Here is a 15,955-nt window from a genome sequence, read left to right as displayed (position 1 = left end):
TCGGATTTTCCGAAACCGCGACATTTTGACATGAGATTTCAAAAAGAGAAAGTTTCGAGCTCTCTTGTTTTGGAAACTTGTGGTTTCAAAACGTCTCTTTTATTCAAGAATTTCAAGAAACTTGTTTTCTTCTAGATCGAGTACTGTAATGAGGATTCACAAATTTTTCAATTACGTGAAATATTTTCTTGCATCACGTTGCGAAGATGAGGGATTGGAACATTCCTTATTGTTGGGATTGGAACTAGAAACAGACGACAAGGTAAGTACTTCATTCATTTTCAGAAATGTTTTTATTAGAAAATATTGTTATTTTAGGAGATTTCCAACCACCAAGTATTGCAAATATTCGAGAGATTAGCTAGAAGCGTTGTCGAATCGCCAGACGAATCTCAAGATGTTGTCAAAATTAAGAAATACTATGTTGTGAAGATTTGCGATCTAATGTCGTGGGGAATGCCCGGAGATGAGACTAACGAGAGAATTGAGAAGATGTCCAAGTTGGTATGCGACAGCGGGGAGGTATCAAAACGTGAAAAAATGATAGAATTAGACAATTTCTTATTTCAGAAAATCTCTCTGGATGTTCTCGCCAAGAAGATGGTCGAGACATTCGAAGAGTGTTGCAAAAATTGAACTCAAATCGTGTGAATATTAGCTTTTTCAGCTGTTCAAAATAAATTTATTTCTTGTGTCATTTCGAAAATACAATACCAATTCAATAGTAAACGAAACTGAACCGATGAATTATTTGGGTTGGCAAGGGAATGAATCATCTAGGAGTGAAATTATTTCTATGGAGATTGAGATGGCTATAAACGGATTGAAACGTTTCGTGGCGTCCGATCAAGGGTACTTGCTCCTTGGGAATAATTCACCTAATCCAGAATGCTCTCTCAGTGCTATCTGCAATCTATTGTTCAGTTGCAAGGAGATTAGACAAATCTTCCAAGATTACTGCCAAAATGAGATTCTCGATTTGATGACTGCGATATTTAGAAGAGATAAGCAAACTACCAGTGACTTGAGACGGATTCTGGGTGGAACGTTTGAAAATGGAGTACATAATGTTCGTGAAACATTTTCAAATTTCATCAAGGTAAAAAAAAAAAAAAATTCAAATTATTAATTACAGAAACTGAAAGTCGACCTAACCCCCATTCAATTTCTGGAACAATACGAGAAAAATTGTGAATGGTGTACTAAAAGTGATAGTAGAAGTACAGGAGAAGTTAAGGAATCGAGTTATCTCTGGGTCCGGAAGTCTGGAACATTCCAGCAAAGTTTAGAAGATTCCTACATGCCAACACTGTGCTCGGAACGATGTGAGCACAGTTGTGGTGGAAGAATGTATCGGAAGAGAGTGGTCACTCCAAAAGGTCGTTATCATGTCATGATGGTGGATCACGGAGGAAATAAAATTTTTAATCTAACCACAGACTCCAAAGTGGAGATGTTTGGATTCAAATGGACTGTGATCTTGTTTGCAGAATTCTGTCCAAGCAGTAATGGCCACTAAGTGAGCTGGATGCGATGTGGTACGAAATGGAAGTGTGTTGAAGATGGTACGAGGAATCGAAGTTGGGCAGATATTGTCCAAAAACTACTTTTCTCTCTGAGTCTCTAAAGTCACCGAATATTTTTCTCAGTTTCGGTAGAGCGTGGTTGTAAGAAGCTTGCCGTAACTACTTGCCATAGCAAACTTCATCAACCATAGCCATAGCAAAAAAACTTTCTCTTTTTTCCAATTTTTTGCTCAAATTCAAACTTTTTATCTGAAAAAAAACCCGTGAACTTTTGAAAAAAATTTCAGAGAAAAATGGAATATTTTTCACGCTCAGTTGAACTAACGTCAAGGCCTACTCAACTTTTCCAGATTCTTCTATTCTCTTCCAGAATATCCACGTCGTCTCAATCAGTTATCGATTTTTCTCCCATTCAAACCGCCTATTTTGATGAGAAGACGTCGCTGGAATTTCGAAGTTTCGACGGATTATCTACAAAAATTAAGTCAATTGAAAAGGTGAGAATATCCAAAGCAATCGTTATCTAAAATCAAAAATACCCAATATTCCGAAACCACGATATTTTGAATTCAGATTTCAGAAAGAGAAGGCATTAAAATCCAAAAACCGATTATCGTAAACCCACACTGGAGGGATCTTGTTGAAGAAGAAAAGTGGAAGGGAAATTGAGATTTCTACAGAGATCAGTAAGTACCACGTGTTTTCTTCAATTCCACTCAATGTTTTTCAGCTTCAGCCAGAGTCTCGCCCACAAGATAGAGAAGCTCAACTTCATAGATTTCAAGTTACGAGCTCTATTGCTGTTTTTGTCATCCGTTCGTGTCACTGACGCCTTCAAGAAAGAGTGAGTCAAATCGTGATTTCAAGTGTAAAATTCATTAGTGAACGCTGCAGGAGGGTCAATGCATGTGTCGATACGATGAGCACAATCGTATCGTATCGATACGATCAGATTGCAACGAGGTTATAGTTGAAGGCAATCACAGGTATAATTAGTAACTATAGATCACTTCAAATTGGATTAATTTCAGAAAAGTCGCTGCGAAGAAGAATGGGAAGAAGAAAGCGAAAACTCGGAAGGATGAAGAGCAAGATGACGATGATGATGAAGATGACAACGCGGAGGTCGACGACAATGAAGACGACGAAGTGAAAGCGCAGGATGAGTTGTTGTTGTCATTGAAAGCAGAAACATAAGCGAAGGTAAATATTTCATTCCATACACCTTTTCAATAATGTTTTCATATGAATATCCTAATATTTTAGATGTTGACGGAACATCAAATGCTGTCACTTCTCAAAAACATTGCGAAAACCGTCGTGGAATCTGAACATGAGGAGAGAGAGAGACGTATTGAAAGTAAACAAATACGTCATTATGGAGGCGCTCGATTTGATGGCGTGGGGACTCGCGGGATGCGAAAATTCGGAGCTACTTTGGAATGATATGAAAAACTTGGGACGGGACAAGGTATTAAAACGTCAACAACCGCAAGAATTTGACAATTTCTTATTTCAGGAAATCTCGTTGGTCACACTTGCCGAACTGATGATTTCGCTACTCGAAGAATAGAAAAGAGAATTGGAACTCTTATTATGTCAAGTAAAAGCTTTTCGAATCGCTTAAATAAAATTATTTTTCTTACTTTAGTTAGAAAATACAACAAAACTTCCAAAAATCAGAAAAAACTTGTCTGAAAAGTTCTCAAAGATAACTGAAATGCATTTTTTTGATATTCAAAATTGTAAGTTCTATTTGAAAGAAGAAACACTTGTTTCGACCGTTTTCCATTGGACAAGAACAAAAAAGAATATTCAGGAATTGAGAGCACGGTCTCATCAGCAATGGACTCTCTCCAGACTTTATCAGATTTTTTCGAATCGATTAAACCATTTTTGAGAAATTTTTGCACTATTGTGGAGAGTTATTGGACAGGACGACGATCCGATCAGAAAATACTAAATTCCGAGGAATAATCGGAGGAAAACTGTAAAATTTACGAGAAAAACGGAAGCAATCGACCTCACGCCCATTCAATTTCTGGAACAATACGAGAAGAATTGTGAATGGTGTACTAAAAGTGATAGTAAAAGTACAGGAGAAGTTAAGCAGACGAGTTATCTCTGGGTCCGTAAGTCTGGAACATTCCAGCACAGTTTCGAAGATTCCTACATGTCAACACTGTGCTCGGAACGATGTGAGCACAGTTGTGGTGGAAGAATGTATCGGAAGAGGGTGGTCACTCCAAAAGGTCGTTATCATGTCATGATGGTCGATCACGGAGGAAATAAAATTTTAAATCTGACCACAGACTCCATCGTGGAGATGTTTGGATTCAAATGGGCGGTGATCTTGTTTGCAGAATTCTGTCCTCGCAGTAATGGCCACTATGTGAGCTGGATGCGATGTGGTAGGAAATGGAAGTGTGTTGATGATGCCGTTGTGAAGAAAGAGAGCCGGAAAGTCATATTCTCAGAACATAATGTGAGAGCTCTGGTCTTTGAGAAATACGAACCGAGTCAGTGAATGTTCTTATTCTCTATCTGTCATTCTATATTCTACGTTCTTTTCATTGTTCTATCTCATCTTTCGAAGTCATTTTCTTTTTCTATTTATTGATCTTACCTATTTAAATTTAAATTTTTTTATTCAATTTTAAGAATTTTCTCGCCTTTAACTGTTCTCTACCTCTCCCTATCTAACCAGGAATGAGCCTCAATTGTACACTCTAGTTTAAATTCATGTCAATAAATAACTCAAATTTAATTTAAAGATTGAATATTAACAAAAAACTAGAAAAATAAACAAGGAAAAAAAGGAAAAGACGAAAGTACGGTATGAGGAATCGAACTTTGGCAGACATTGTCCAAAAACTACTTTTCTCTCTGAGTCTCTCAAGTCACCGAATATTTTTCTCAGTTTCGGTAGAGCGTGGTTGTAAGAAGCTTGCCGTAACTACTTGCCATAGCAAACTTCATCAACCATAGCCATAGCAAAAAAACTTTCTCTTTTTTCCTATTTTTGCTCAAATTCAAATTTTTTATCTGAAAAAAAACCCGCGAACTTTTGAAAAAAATTTCAGAGAGAAAAAGAATATTTTTCACGCTCACTTGAACTAACGTCAAGGCCTACTCTACTTTTCCAAATGCTTCTATTCTCTTCCAGAAGATCCACGTCGTCTCAATTAGTTATCGATTTTTCTTCAATCCAAACCGTCTGTGATCAGAAGACGTCGCTGGAATTTCGAAGTTTCGATGGACTACCAACAATTATAAAATTGATTGAAAAGGTGGGAATATCCAAAGCAATCGTAATCTAAAATCAAAAATACCGGATATTCCGAAACCGAGATATTTTGACATCAGATTTCAGAATTACAAAGTTCCAAACTGTTTTGTTTTGGAAAAGCGTCCTAGCCTTGAAAACATTTATTTTGAATATTCTTTGTCAATGGATATGAATGTTCCTAAAAATAACTTAAACTCAGAACCGATTGATAAATGATCAATCTCTTATTCTAGCAATTCAAAAACTTATCTTCTTCTAGACTAAGAGTTTTTTCTTTTCAGATCACTCATCATCGTAACTGCGTGTCTTTTGATTTCGAAACATGGAATATTACGAGCATTCGAAATTTGGGATTGATTGGGCTCCATATCAAACAATGTTTCCGGGAGGTATGTTCTTATAGAGTCCATATTTCTCTTCAAAATCACATTTTCAGAAAGTAAAAGTGGCACAATCAACCGAATGACTGAAATAGTCATATTCTTAAACCCACACTGGAAGGGTCTAGTTGCAGAGGAAAAGTGGAAGGGAAATTGGGATGTCTACAGAGACCAGTAAGTACCACGTATTTTCTTCAATTCCACTCAAATGTTTTTCAGCTTCAGCCAGAGTCTCGCCCACAAGATAGAGAAGCTCAACTTCATAGATTTCAAGTTACGAGCTCTATTGCTGTTCGTGTCATCAGTTCGTGTCACTGAAGCCTTCAAAAAACAGTAAGTCAAATCGTGATTTCAAGTGTAAAATTTGTATTTGAAGTCTGGAAGAGTATCGATGCATTTGCCGATACGATGAGCATAAGCAGAATGCATGGATACAATCGGATTTCAATGAGATTTGTGTAGAAGGAGAACACCGGTAAAACCAGTAACTATAGATCTCTTTAAATCGAAATACTTTTAGAAAAGTTGCAAAGAATGGGAAGAAGAAGGGGAAAAAGAATGGGAAGAATGGGAAAATCCGGAAGAATGAAGAGCAAGAGGACGATGACGATGATGATCCTAATATTTTAGACGTTGACGGAACATCAAATGCGATGTTTCTTCAAAAAATACGTCATTATGGAGGCGCTCGATTTGATGGTGTGGGGACTCGCGGGATGCGACAATTCGGAGCCACTTGGAATGATATGAAAAACTTGGGACGGGACAAGGTATTGAAACGTGAACAAACGCAAGATTTTGACAATTTCTTATTTCAGAAAATCTCGTTGGTCACACTTGCCGAAATGATGATTTCGCTACTCGAAGAATGGAAAAGAGAATTGGAACTCTGATTATGTCAAGTAAAAGCTTGTCGAATCGCTTAAATAAAATTATTTTTTTTGTTTTAGCTCGAAAATACAACAAGAATTTAAAAATAAATTAAATTCAACAGAAATCAGAGAAAATTTGTCTGAAAACTTCTCAAAAATAATTGAAATTCATCTTTTTGATTTCCGAAATAGTTTCTGTTGAAATAAGAAACATAAGAGACCGTAAAAGATTGGTTACGTCCAATTCCAATCACGTTTTTCTCTTTTTCAATTTCCGAATCGCATAAAAATAAGAATTGAGAAAAAGAAAATCAGAACTCTTATTTTTCAAAACAGGTGTTAACAGTATTGAAAGAATGAATATTCCTTAAATGGAGCAGGAACCAAAAACCTTTAATTGTTCCCTACCTCTCCCTATCTCCCCCAGCCTCAATTGTACACTCTCGTTTAAATTCAATGTCAATAAATAACTCAAATTTAATTTAAAGATTGAATATTAACAAAAAACTGGGAAAATAAACAAGGAGAAAAAGGAAAAAACTAAAGTACGGTATGAGGAATCGAACTTGGGCAGATATTGTCCAAAAACGATTTTTCTCTCTGAGTCTCTCAAGTCACCGAATATTTTTCTCCGTTTCGGTAGAGCGCGGTTGTAAGAAGCTTGCCGTAACTACTTGCCATAGCAAACTTCATCGAATCAAAAAAAATTCACGTGTTTTCTCTTTTTTCCAATTTTTTCTAAAATTAAAAATTTTTATCTGAAAAAAAAACCCGTGAACTTTTGAAAAAATTTCAGAGAAAAATGGAATATTTTTCACGCTCACTTGATTAACGTCAAGGCCTACTCTATTTTTCCAAATTCTTCTATTCTCTTCCAGAATATCCACGTCGTCTCATCAGTTATTGATTTTTCTTCAATCCATACCGGTTGTGATCAGAAGACGTCGCTGGAATTTCGAAGTTTCGACGGATTATCGACAAAAATTGAATTGATTGAAAAGGTGAGAATATCCAAAGCAATCGTTATCTAAAATCAAAAATACCGGATATTCCAAAACCGAGATATTTTGACATCAGATTTCAGAAAGGGAAAGTTTCAAATTGTCTTGTTATGGAAAAGGGGTCCTAGCCTTGAAAATTTTATTTTGAATATTCTTTGTCAATGGAAATGAATGTTCCTAAAACAAATTGAACTCAGAACCGATTGATAAAAGATTGATCTCTTATTCTAGCATTTTAACAACTTATTTTCTTATAGACTATGAATATTTTCGTTTCAGATCACTCACCATCGTAACTGCGTGTCTTTCGTTTTGGAAACATGGAACACTACGAACATTCTAAGTTCGGCATCAACTGGGCCGAGTATCAAACAATGTTTCCGGGAGGTATGTTCTTATAGAATCCATATTTCTCTTCAAAATCATATTTTCAGAAAGCAAAAGTGTCACAATCAACCGAATGACTGAAATAGTGATGATACAGTCACTTATGGAGAAAGCGTTGAAACTTCTGGATAGAGGAATCAAAATCCAAAAACCAATCGTCTTGAACCCACACTGGAGGGGTCTTGTTGAAGAGGAAAAGTGGAAGGGAAATTGGCTCAGTTACAGAGACCAGTAAGTACCACGTGTTTTCTTCAATTCCAGTACCACGTGTTTTCTTCAATTTCAGCCAGAGTCTCTCCCACAAGATAGAGAAGCTCAACTTCATTGATTTGAAGTACCGTGTTCTCTTGCTCTTCGTTACATCCAGACGCGTGACTGCTCAATTTAAGAAAGAGTGAGTCGAATGGTGATTTCAAGTGTAAAATTTATTGTTGAAGGTTGGTTGAGGCTCTGTGTACTTGTCGATACGATGAGCACAATCGGATTGTAATGAGATAGTTGTGCAAGGCAATCACAGGTATAATTAGTAACAATAGATCACTTCAAATCGGAATACTTTCAGAAAAGTTGCAATGAAAAGAAGAAGGGGAAGAAGAATGAGAAAATTCGGAAGGATGAAGAGCAAGATGACAACGCGGAGGTTGACGACAATGAAGACGACGAAATGAAAGCGCAGGATGAGTTGCTGTTGACATTGAAAGCAGAAACTGAAATGAAGGTAAATATTTCATTCCATACACCTTTTCAATAATGTTTTCATTAGAAAATCCTAATATTTTAGACGTTGACGGAACAACAAATGCTGTCACTTCTCAAAAACATTGCGAAAACTGTCGTGGAATCTGAACATGAGGAGGGAGACGTATTGAAAGTAAACAAATACGTCATTATGGATGCGCTCGATTTGATGGCGTGGGGACTCGCGGGATGCGACAATTCGGAGCCACTTGGAATGATATGAAAAACTTGGGACGGGACAAGGTATCGCAACGTGAAGCAAGAATGGGAAAATTTCTTATTTCAGGAAATCTCGTTGTCTGAACTAGCAAAACTCGTGATAGAACTACTCGATGAATGAATAAAAAGAAGTGTGATTACTTTGAACTCTTATTATGTCAAGTAAAAGCTTTTCGAATCGCTTAAATAAAATTATTTTTTTTTGTTTTAGCTCGAAAATACAACTAAAATTTAAAAATAAATTAAATTCAACAGAAATCAGAAAAAATTGTCTGAAAAGTTCTCAAAAATTATTGAAATTCATCTTTTTGATTTCCGAAATAGTTTCTGTTGAAATAAGAAACATAAGAGACCGTAAAAGATTGGTTACGTCCAATTCCAATCACGTTTTTCCCTTTTTCAATTTCCGAAACGCATAAAAATAAGAATTGAGAAAAGGAAAATCAGAACTCTTATTTTTCGAAACAGGTGTTATCAGTGGTAGAGTGAGATCTCCAGTACTCAACTGGTACGGAATGGAGGATGAAGCGGATGATGAGGAGGCTGGAAATACGGAAGATATTCAGAACAATAGTGGGAATGGAAAAGACAAAGAACCAGAAAATGATGAGAACATGGAAGACGTTGACATGAATATTTCACACCAAGATGTTCAAGCAATCGACAGAAATCAAGATAGAGATCATTTTGACGACTACCCACGAATCGAGTCTCCTCTAATTTTTGAACCCCCGCACATGGAAGTTGTTGTGGATTCAGAAGAAGGAGAAGATGAGTATGAAGAAGTTGATGGTATGGAGTCTCCACAGGAACCAGAATCAGGTGTGGCGAGGCTGATGTCAGATTCATCAGATTCCGGATCAAATTCAAATATTGACGGCGAAAACGATTTGCCTCCTATCTCAGTATACCGTTGTCCTCTCAACTACACTCCTACGTTCAATCCCCATTCAAGGACCGAAATGTCAATACTTTCGAGAATCCCAAAGGAATGCGTCGTCCGTCATCTTCCCGGCTGGAACCCGATGAATTATATAGCTTGGCAAGGGAATGAATCATCTCGGAGTAAAATGATTTCTAAGGAGATTGAGATGGCTATAAACGGATTGAAACGTTTCGTGGCGTCCGATCAAGGGTACTTGCTAATTGAGAATCACTCAGCTAATCCAGAATGCTCTCTCAATACTATCTGCAATATACTGTTCAGTTGCAAGGAGATTCGAGCACTATTTCAAGATTATTGCCAAAATGAGATTCTCGATTTGATGACTGCGATATTCAGAAGAGATAAGCAAACAACCAGTGACTTGAGACGGATTCTGGGTGAAACGTTTGAAAATGGAGTACATGATGTTCGTGAAACATTTTCAAATCTCATCAAGGTAACGTTTTGCAAAAAATAGAAAAAAACATTTCAATTATGTTACAGAAACTTAAAGTCGACCTAACCCCCATTCAATTTCTGGAACAATACGAAACAAATTGTGAATGGTGTACTAAAAGTGATAGTAAAAGTACAGGAGAAATTAAGGAATCGAGTTATCTCTGAGTCCGGAAGTCTGGAACATTCCAGCAGAGTTTCGAAGATTCCTACATGTCAACACTGTGCTCGGAACGATGTGAGCACAGTTGTGGTGGAAGAATGTATCGGAAGAGAGTGGTCACTCCAAAAGGTCGTTATCATGTCATGATGGTGGATCACGGAGGAAATAAAATTTTAAATCTAACCACAGACTCCAAAGTGGAGATGTTTGGATTCAAATGGACTGTGATCTTGTTTGCAGAATTCTGTCCAAGCAGTAATGGCCACTAAGTGAGCTGGATGCGATGTGGTACGAAATGGAAGTGTGTTGAAGATGCCGTTGTGAAGATGGATAGCCGGAAAGTCATTTTCTCAGAACATAATGTGAGAGCTCTAGTTTTTGAGAAATACGAACCGAGTCAGTGAATGTTCTTATTCTCTATCTGTCATTCTATATTCTACGTTCTTTTCCTGTTCTATCTCCTCTTTTGAAATCATTCTCTTTTCATATTCATTGATTTTACCTATTTAAATTTAACTTTTTGGTTTAACTTTATAAAATTTTCTCGCCTTTAATTGTTCTCTACCTCTCCCTATCTCCCCCGCCTCAATTGCACTCTCTTGTTTAAATTCAATGTCAATAAATAACTCAAATTTAAATTAAAGACTGAATATTAACAAAAAACTGGGAAAATAAACAAGGAGAAAAAGGAAAAAACTAAAGTACGGTATGAGGAATCGAACTTGGGCAGATATTGTCCAAAAACGATTTTTCTCTCTGAGTCTCTCAAGTCACCGAATATTTTTCTCAGTTTCGGTAGAGCGTGGTTGTAAGAAGCTTGCCGTAACTACTTGCCATAGCAAACTTCATCAACCATAGCCATAGCAAAAAAACTTTCTCTTTTTTCCAATTTTTTGCTCAAATTCAAACTTTTTATCTGAAAAAAAACCCGTGAACTTTTGAAAAAAATTCAGAGAAAAATGGAATATTTTTCACGCTCAGTTGAACTAACGTCAAGGCCTACTCTACTTTTCCAGATTCTTCTATTCTCTTCCAGAATATCCACGTCGTCTCAATCAGTTATCGATTTTTCTCCCATTCAAACCGCCTATTTTGATCAGAAGACGTCGCTGGAATTTCGAAGTTTCGACGGATTATCTACAAAAATTAAGTCAATTGAAAAGGTGAGAATATCCAAAGCAATCGTAATCCAAAATCAAAAATACCCAATATTCCGAAACCACGATATTTTGAATTCAGATTTCAGAAAGAGAAGGCATTAAAATCCAAAAACCGATTATCGTAAACCCACACTGGAGGGATCTTGTTGAAGAAGAAAAGTGGAAGGGAAATTGAGATTTCTACAGAGATCAGTAAGTACCACGTGGTTTCTTCAATTCCACTCAATGTTTTTCAGCTTCAGCCAGAGTCTCGCCCACAAGATAGAGAAGCTCAACTTCATAGATTTCAAGTTACGAGCTCTATTGCTGTTTGTGTCATCCGTTCGTGTCACTGACGCCTTCAAGAAACAGTGACTCAAATCGTGATTTCAAGTGTAAAATTCATTAGTGAAGGCTGCAGGAGGGTCAATGCATGTGTCGATACGATGAGCACAATCGTATCGTATCGATACGATCAGATTGCAACGAGGTTATAGTTGAAGGCAATCACAGGTATAATTAGTAACTATAGATCACTTCAAATTGGATTAATTTCAGAAAAGTCGCTGCGAAGAAGAATGGGAAGAAGAATGCGAAAACTCGGAAGGATGAAGAGCAAGATGACGATGATGATGAAGATGACAACGAGGAGGTCGACGACAATGAAGACGACGAAGTGAAAGCGCAGGATGAGTTGTTGTTGTCATTGAAAGCAGAAACATAAGCGAAGGTAAATATTTCATTCCATACACCTTTTCAATAATGTTTTCATATGAATATCCTAATATTTTAGATGTTGACGGAACATCAAATGCTGTCACTTCTCAAAAACATTGCGAAAACCGTCGTGGAATCTGAACATGAGGAGAGAGAGAGACGTATTGAAAGTAAACAAATACGTCATTATGGAGGCGCTCGATTTGATGGCGTGGGGACTCGCGGGATGCGAAAATTCGGAGCTACTTTGGAATGATATGAAAAACTTGGGACGGGACAAGGTATTAAAACGTCAACAACCGCAAGAATTTGACAATTTCTTATTTCAGGAAATCTCGTTGGTCACACTTGCCGAACTGATGATTTCGCTACTCGAAGAATAGAAAAGAGAATTGGAACTCTTATTATGTCAAGTAAAAGCTTTTCGAATCGCTTAAATAAAATTATTTTTCTTGTTTTAGTTAGAAAATACAACAAAACTTCCAAAAATCAGAAAAAACTTGTCTGAAAAGTTCTCAAAGATAACTGAAATGCATTTTTTTGATATTCAAAATTGTAAGTTCTATTTGAAAGAAGAAACACTTGTTTCGACCGTTTTCCATTGGACAAGAACAAAAAAGAATATTCTGGAATAGAGAGCACGGTCTCATCAGCAATGGACTCTCTCCAGACTTTATCAGATTTTTTCGAATCGATTAAACCATTTTTGAGAAATTTTTGCACTATTGTGGAGAGTTATTGGACAGGACGACGATCCGATCAGAAAATACTAAATTCCGAGGAATAATCGGAGGAAAACTGTAAAATTTACGAGAAAAACGGAAGCAATCGACCTCACGCCCATTCAATTTCTGGAACAATACGAGAAGAATTGTGAATGGTGTACTAAAAGTGATAGTAAAAGTACAGGAGAAGTTAAGCAGACGAGTTATCTCTGGGTCCGTAAGTCTGGAACATTCCAGCACAGTTTCGAAGATTCCTACATGTCAACACTGTGCTCGGAACGATGTGAGCACAGTTGTGGTGGAAGAATGTATCGGAAGAGGGTGGTCACTCCAAAAGGTCGTTATCATGTCATGATGGTCGATCACGGAGGAAATAAAATTTTAAATCTGACCACAGACTCCATCGTGGAGATGTTTGGATTCAAATGGGCGGTGATCTTGTTTGCAGAATTCTGTCCTCGCAGTAATGGCCACTATGTGAGCTGGATGCGATGTGGTAGGAAATGGAAGTGTGTTGATGATGCCGTTGTGAAGAAAGAGAGCCGGAACGTCATATTCTCAGAACATAATGTGAGAGCTCTGGTCTTTGAGAAATACGAACCGAGTCAGTGAATGTTCTTATTCTCTATCTGTCATTCTATATTCTACGTTCTTTTCATTGTTCTATCTCATCTTTCGAAGTCATTTTCTTTTTCTATTTATTGATCTTACCTATTTAAATTTAAATTTTTTTATTCAATTTTAAGAATTTTCTCGCCTTTAACTGTTCTCTACCTCTCCCTATCTAACCAGGAATGAGCCTCAATTGTACACTCTAGTTTAAATTCATGTCAATAAATAACTCAAATTTAATTTAAAGATTGAATATTAACAAAAAACTAGAAAAATAAACAAGGAAAAAAAGGAAAAGACGAAAGTACGGTATGAGGAATCGAACTTTGGCAGACATTGTCAAAAAACTACTTTTCTCTCTGAGTCTCTCAAGTCACCGAATATTTTTCTCAGTTTCGGTAGAGCGTGGTTGTAAGAAGCTTGCCGTAACTACTTGCCATAGCAAACTTCATCAACCATAGCCATAGCAAAAAAACTTTCTCTTTTTTCCTATTTTTTGCTCAAATTCAAATTTTTTATCTGAAAAAAAACCCGCGAACTTTTGAAAAAAATTTCAGAGAGAAAAAGAATATTTTTCACGCTCACTTGAACTAACGTCAAGGCCTACTCTACTTTTCCAAATGCTTCTATTCTCTTCCAGAAGATCCACGTCGTCTCAATTAGTTATCGATTTTTCTTCAATCCAAACCGTCTGTGATCAGAAGACGTCGCTGGAATTTCGAAGTTTCGATGGACTACCAACAATTATAAAATTGATTGAAAAGGTGGGAATATCCAAAGCAATCGTAATCTAAAATCAAAAATACCGGATATTCCGAAACCGAGATATTTTGACATCAGATTTCAGAATTACAAAGTTCCAAACTGTTTTGTTTTGGAAAAGCGTCCTAGCCTTGAAAACATTTATTTTGAATATTCTTTGTCAATGGATATGAATGTTCCTAAAAATAACTTAAACTCAGAACCGATTGATAAATGATCAATCTCTTATTCTAGCAATTCAAAAACTTATCTTCTTCTAGACTAAGAGTTTTTTCTTTTCAGATCACTCATCATCGTAACTGCGTGTCTTTTGATTTCGAAACATGGAATATTACGAGCATTCGAAATTTGGGATTGATTGGGCTCCATATCAAACAATGTTTCCGGGAGGTATGTTCTTATAGAGTCCATATTTCTCTTCAAAATCACATTTTCAGAAAGTAAAAGTGGCACAATCAACCGAATGACTGAAATAGTCATATTCTTAAACCCACACTGGAAGGGTCTAGTTGCAGAGGAAAAGTGGAAGGGAAATTGGGATGTCTACAGAGACCAGTAAGTACCACGTATTTTCTTCAATTCCACTCAAATGTTTTTCAGCTTCAGCCAGAGTCTCGCCCACAAGATAGAGAAGCTCAACTTCATAGATTTCAAGTTACGAGCTCTATTGCTGTTCGTGTCATCAGTTCGTGTCACTGAAGCCTTCAAAAAACAGTAAGTCAAATCGTGATTTCAAGTGTAAAATTTGTATTTGAAGTCTGGAAGAGTATCGATGCATTTGCCGATACGATGAGCATAAGCAGAATGCATGGATACAATCGGATTTCAATGAGATTTGTGTAGAAGGAGAACACCGGTAAAACCAGTAACTATAGATCTCTTTAAATCGAAATACTTTTAGAAAAGTTGCAAAGAATGGGAAGAAGAAGGGGAAAAAGAATGGGAAGAATGGGAAAATCCGGAAGAATGAAGAGCAAGAGGACGATGACGATGATGATCCTAATATTTTAGACGTTGACGGAACATCAAATGCGATGTTTCTTCAAAAAATACGTCATTATGGAGGCGCTCGATTTGATGGTGTGGGGACTCGCGGGATGCGACAATTCGGAGCCACTTGGAATGATATGAAAAACTTGGGACGGGACAAGGTATTGAAACGTGAACAAACGCAAGATTTTGACAATTTCTTATTTCAGAAAATCTCGTTGGTCACACTTGCCGAAATGATGATTTCGCTACTCGAAGAATGGAAAAGAGAATTGGAACTCTGATTATGTCAAGTAAAAGCTTGTCGAATCGCTTAAATAAAATTATTTTTTTTGTTTTAGCTCGAAAATACAACAAGAATTTAAAAATAAATTAAATTCAACAGAAATCAGAGAAAATTTGTCTGAAAACTTCTCAAAAATAATTGAAATTCATCTTTTTGATTTCCGAAATAGTTTCTGTTGAAATAAGAAACATAAGAGACCGTAAAAGATTGGTTACGTCCAATTCCAATCACGTTTTTCTCTTTTTCAATTTCCGAATCGCATAAAAATAAGAATTGAGAAAAAGAAAATCAGAACTCTTATTTTTCAAAACAGGTGTTAACAGTATTGAAAGAATGAATATTCCTTAAATGGAGCAGGAACCAAAAACCTTTAATTGTTCCCTACCTCTCCCTATCTCCCCCAGCCTCAATTGTACACTCTCGTTTAAATTCAATGTCAATAAATAACTCAAATTTAATTTAAAGATTGAATATTAACAAAAAACTGGGAAAATAAACAAGGAGAAAAAGGAAAAAACTAAAGTACGGTATGAGGAATCGAACTTGGGCAGATATTGTCCAAAAACGATTTTTCTCTCTGAGTCTCTCAAGTCACCGAATATTTTTCTCCGTTTCGGTAGAGCGCGGTTGTAAGAAGCTTGCCGTAACTACTTGCCATAGCAAACTTCATCGAATCAAAAAAAATTCACGTGTTTTCTCTTTTTTCCAATTTTTTCTAAAATTAAAAATTTTTATCTGAAAAAAAAACCCGTGAACTTTTGAAAAAAT

The 15,955-nt window shown here is 36.5% G+C and overlaps 6 protein-coding genes across 6 annotated transcripts; all 6 read left to right on the top strand.

Moving 5' to 3' along the window:
- Nucleotides 1–148: 148 nt before the first annotated feature.
- On the top strand, nt 149–636 carry GCK72_007755 (uncharacterized protein; the record flags this gene model as incomplete). The annotated part of the gene is made up of 3 exons (XM_053726426.1): nt 149–262; nt 319–522; nt 571–636. 3 exons carry the CDS (start codon nt 149–151, stop codon nt 634–636), a joined length of 384 nt encoding a protein of 127 aa, XP_053590620.1.
- Nucleotides 637–742: 106 nt separating this feature from the next.
- On the top strand, nt 743–1,519 carry GCK72_007754 (uncharacterized protein; the record flags this gene model as incomplete). The annotated part of the gene is made up of 2 exons (XM_053726425.1): nt 743–1,069; nt 1,136–1,519. 2 exons carry the CDS (start codon nt 743–745, stop codon nt 1,517–1,519), a joined length of 711 nt encoding a protein of 236 aa, XP_053590619.1.
- A 3,618-nt stretch (nt 1,520–5,137) lies between these two features.
- Nucleotides 5,138–6,088, top strand: GCK72_007753 (uncharacterized protein; the record flags this gene model as incomplete). Its single annotated transcript, XM_003107102.2, has 6 exons — nt 5,138–5,204; nt 5,252–5,369; nt 5,415–5,528; nt 5,572–5,670; nt 5,716–5,965; nt 6,014–6,088. 6 exons carry the CDS (start codon nt 5,138–5,140, stop codon nt 6,086–6,088), a joined length of 723 nt encoding a protein of 240 aa, XP_003107150.2.
- A 1,300-nt stretch (nt 6,089–7,388) lies between these two features.
- On the top strand, nt 7,389–8,416 carry GCK72_007752 (uncharacterized protein; the record flags this gene model as incomplete). Its single annotated transcript, XM_003107171.2, has 6 exons — nt 7,389–7,455; nt 7,503–7,686; nt 7,742–7,849; nt 7,893–7,941; nt 8,018–8,173; nt 8,237–8,416. 6 exons carry the CDS (start codon nt 7,389–7,391, stop codon nt 8,414–8,416), a joined length of 744 nt encoding a protein of 247 aa, XP_003107219.2.
- A 511-nt stretch (nt 8,417–8,927) lies between these two features.
- Nucleotides 8,928–10,225, top strand: GCK72_007751 (uncharacterized protein; the record flags this gene model as incomplete). The annotated part of the gene is made up of 2 exons (XM_053726424.1): nt 8,928–9,794; nt 9,986–10,225. 2 exons carry the CDS (start codon nt 8,928–8,930, stop codon nt 10,223–10,225), a joined length of 1,107 nt encoding a protein of 368 aa, XP_053590618.1.
- A 4,009-nt stretch (nt 10,226–14,234) lies between these two features.
- On the top strand, nt 14,235–15,185 carry GCK72_007750 (uncharacterized protein; the record flags this gene model as incomplete). Its single annotated transcript, XM_053726423.1, has 6 exons — nt 14,235–14,301; nt 14,349–14,466; nt 14,512–14,625; nt 14,669–14,767; nt 14,813–15,062; nt 15,111–15,185. The coding sequence occupies 6 exons, from the start codon at nt 14,235–14,237 to the stop codon at nt 15,183–15,185; spliced, it is 723 nt and encodes a 240-aa protein (XP_053590617.1).
- Nucleotides 15,186–15,955: the final 770 nt, after the last annotated feature.

Source organism: Caenorhabditis remanei, chromosome II, assembly GCF_010183535.1.
Source record: "Caenorhabditis remanei strain PX506 chromosome II, whole genome shotgun sequence".
NCBI classification, from domain to species: domain Eukaryota; kingdom Metazoa; phylum Nematoda; class Chromadorea; order Rhabditida; family Rhabditidae; genus Caenorhabditis; species Caenorhabditis remanei.
This window is presented reverse-complemented; position numbering and strand designations above follow the sequence as displayed.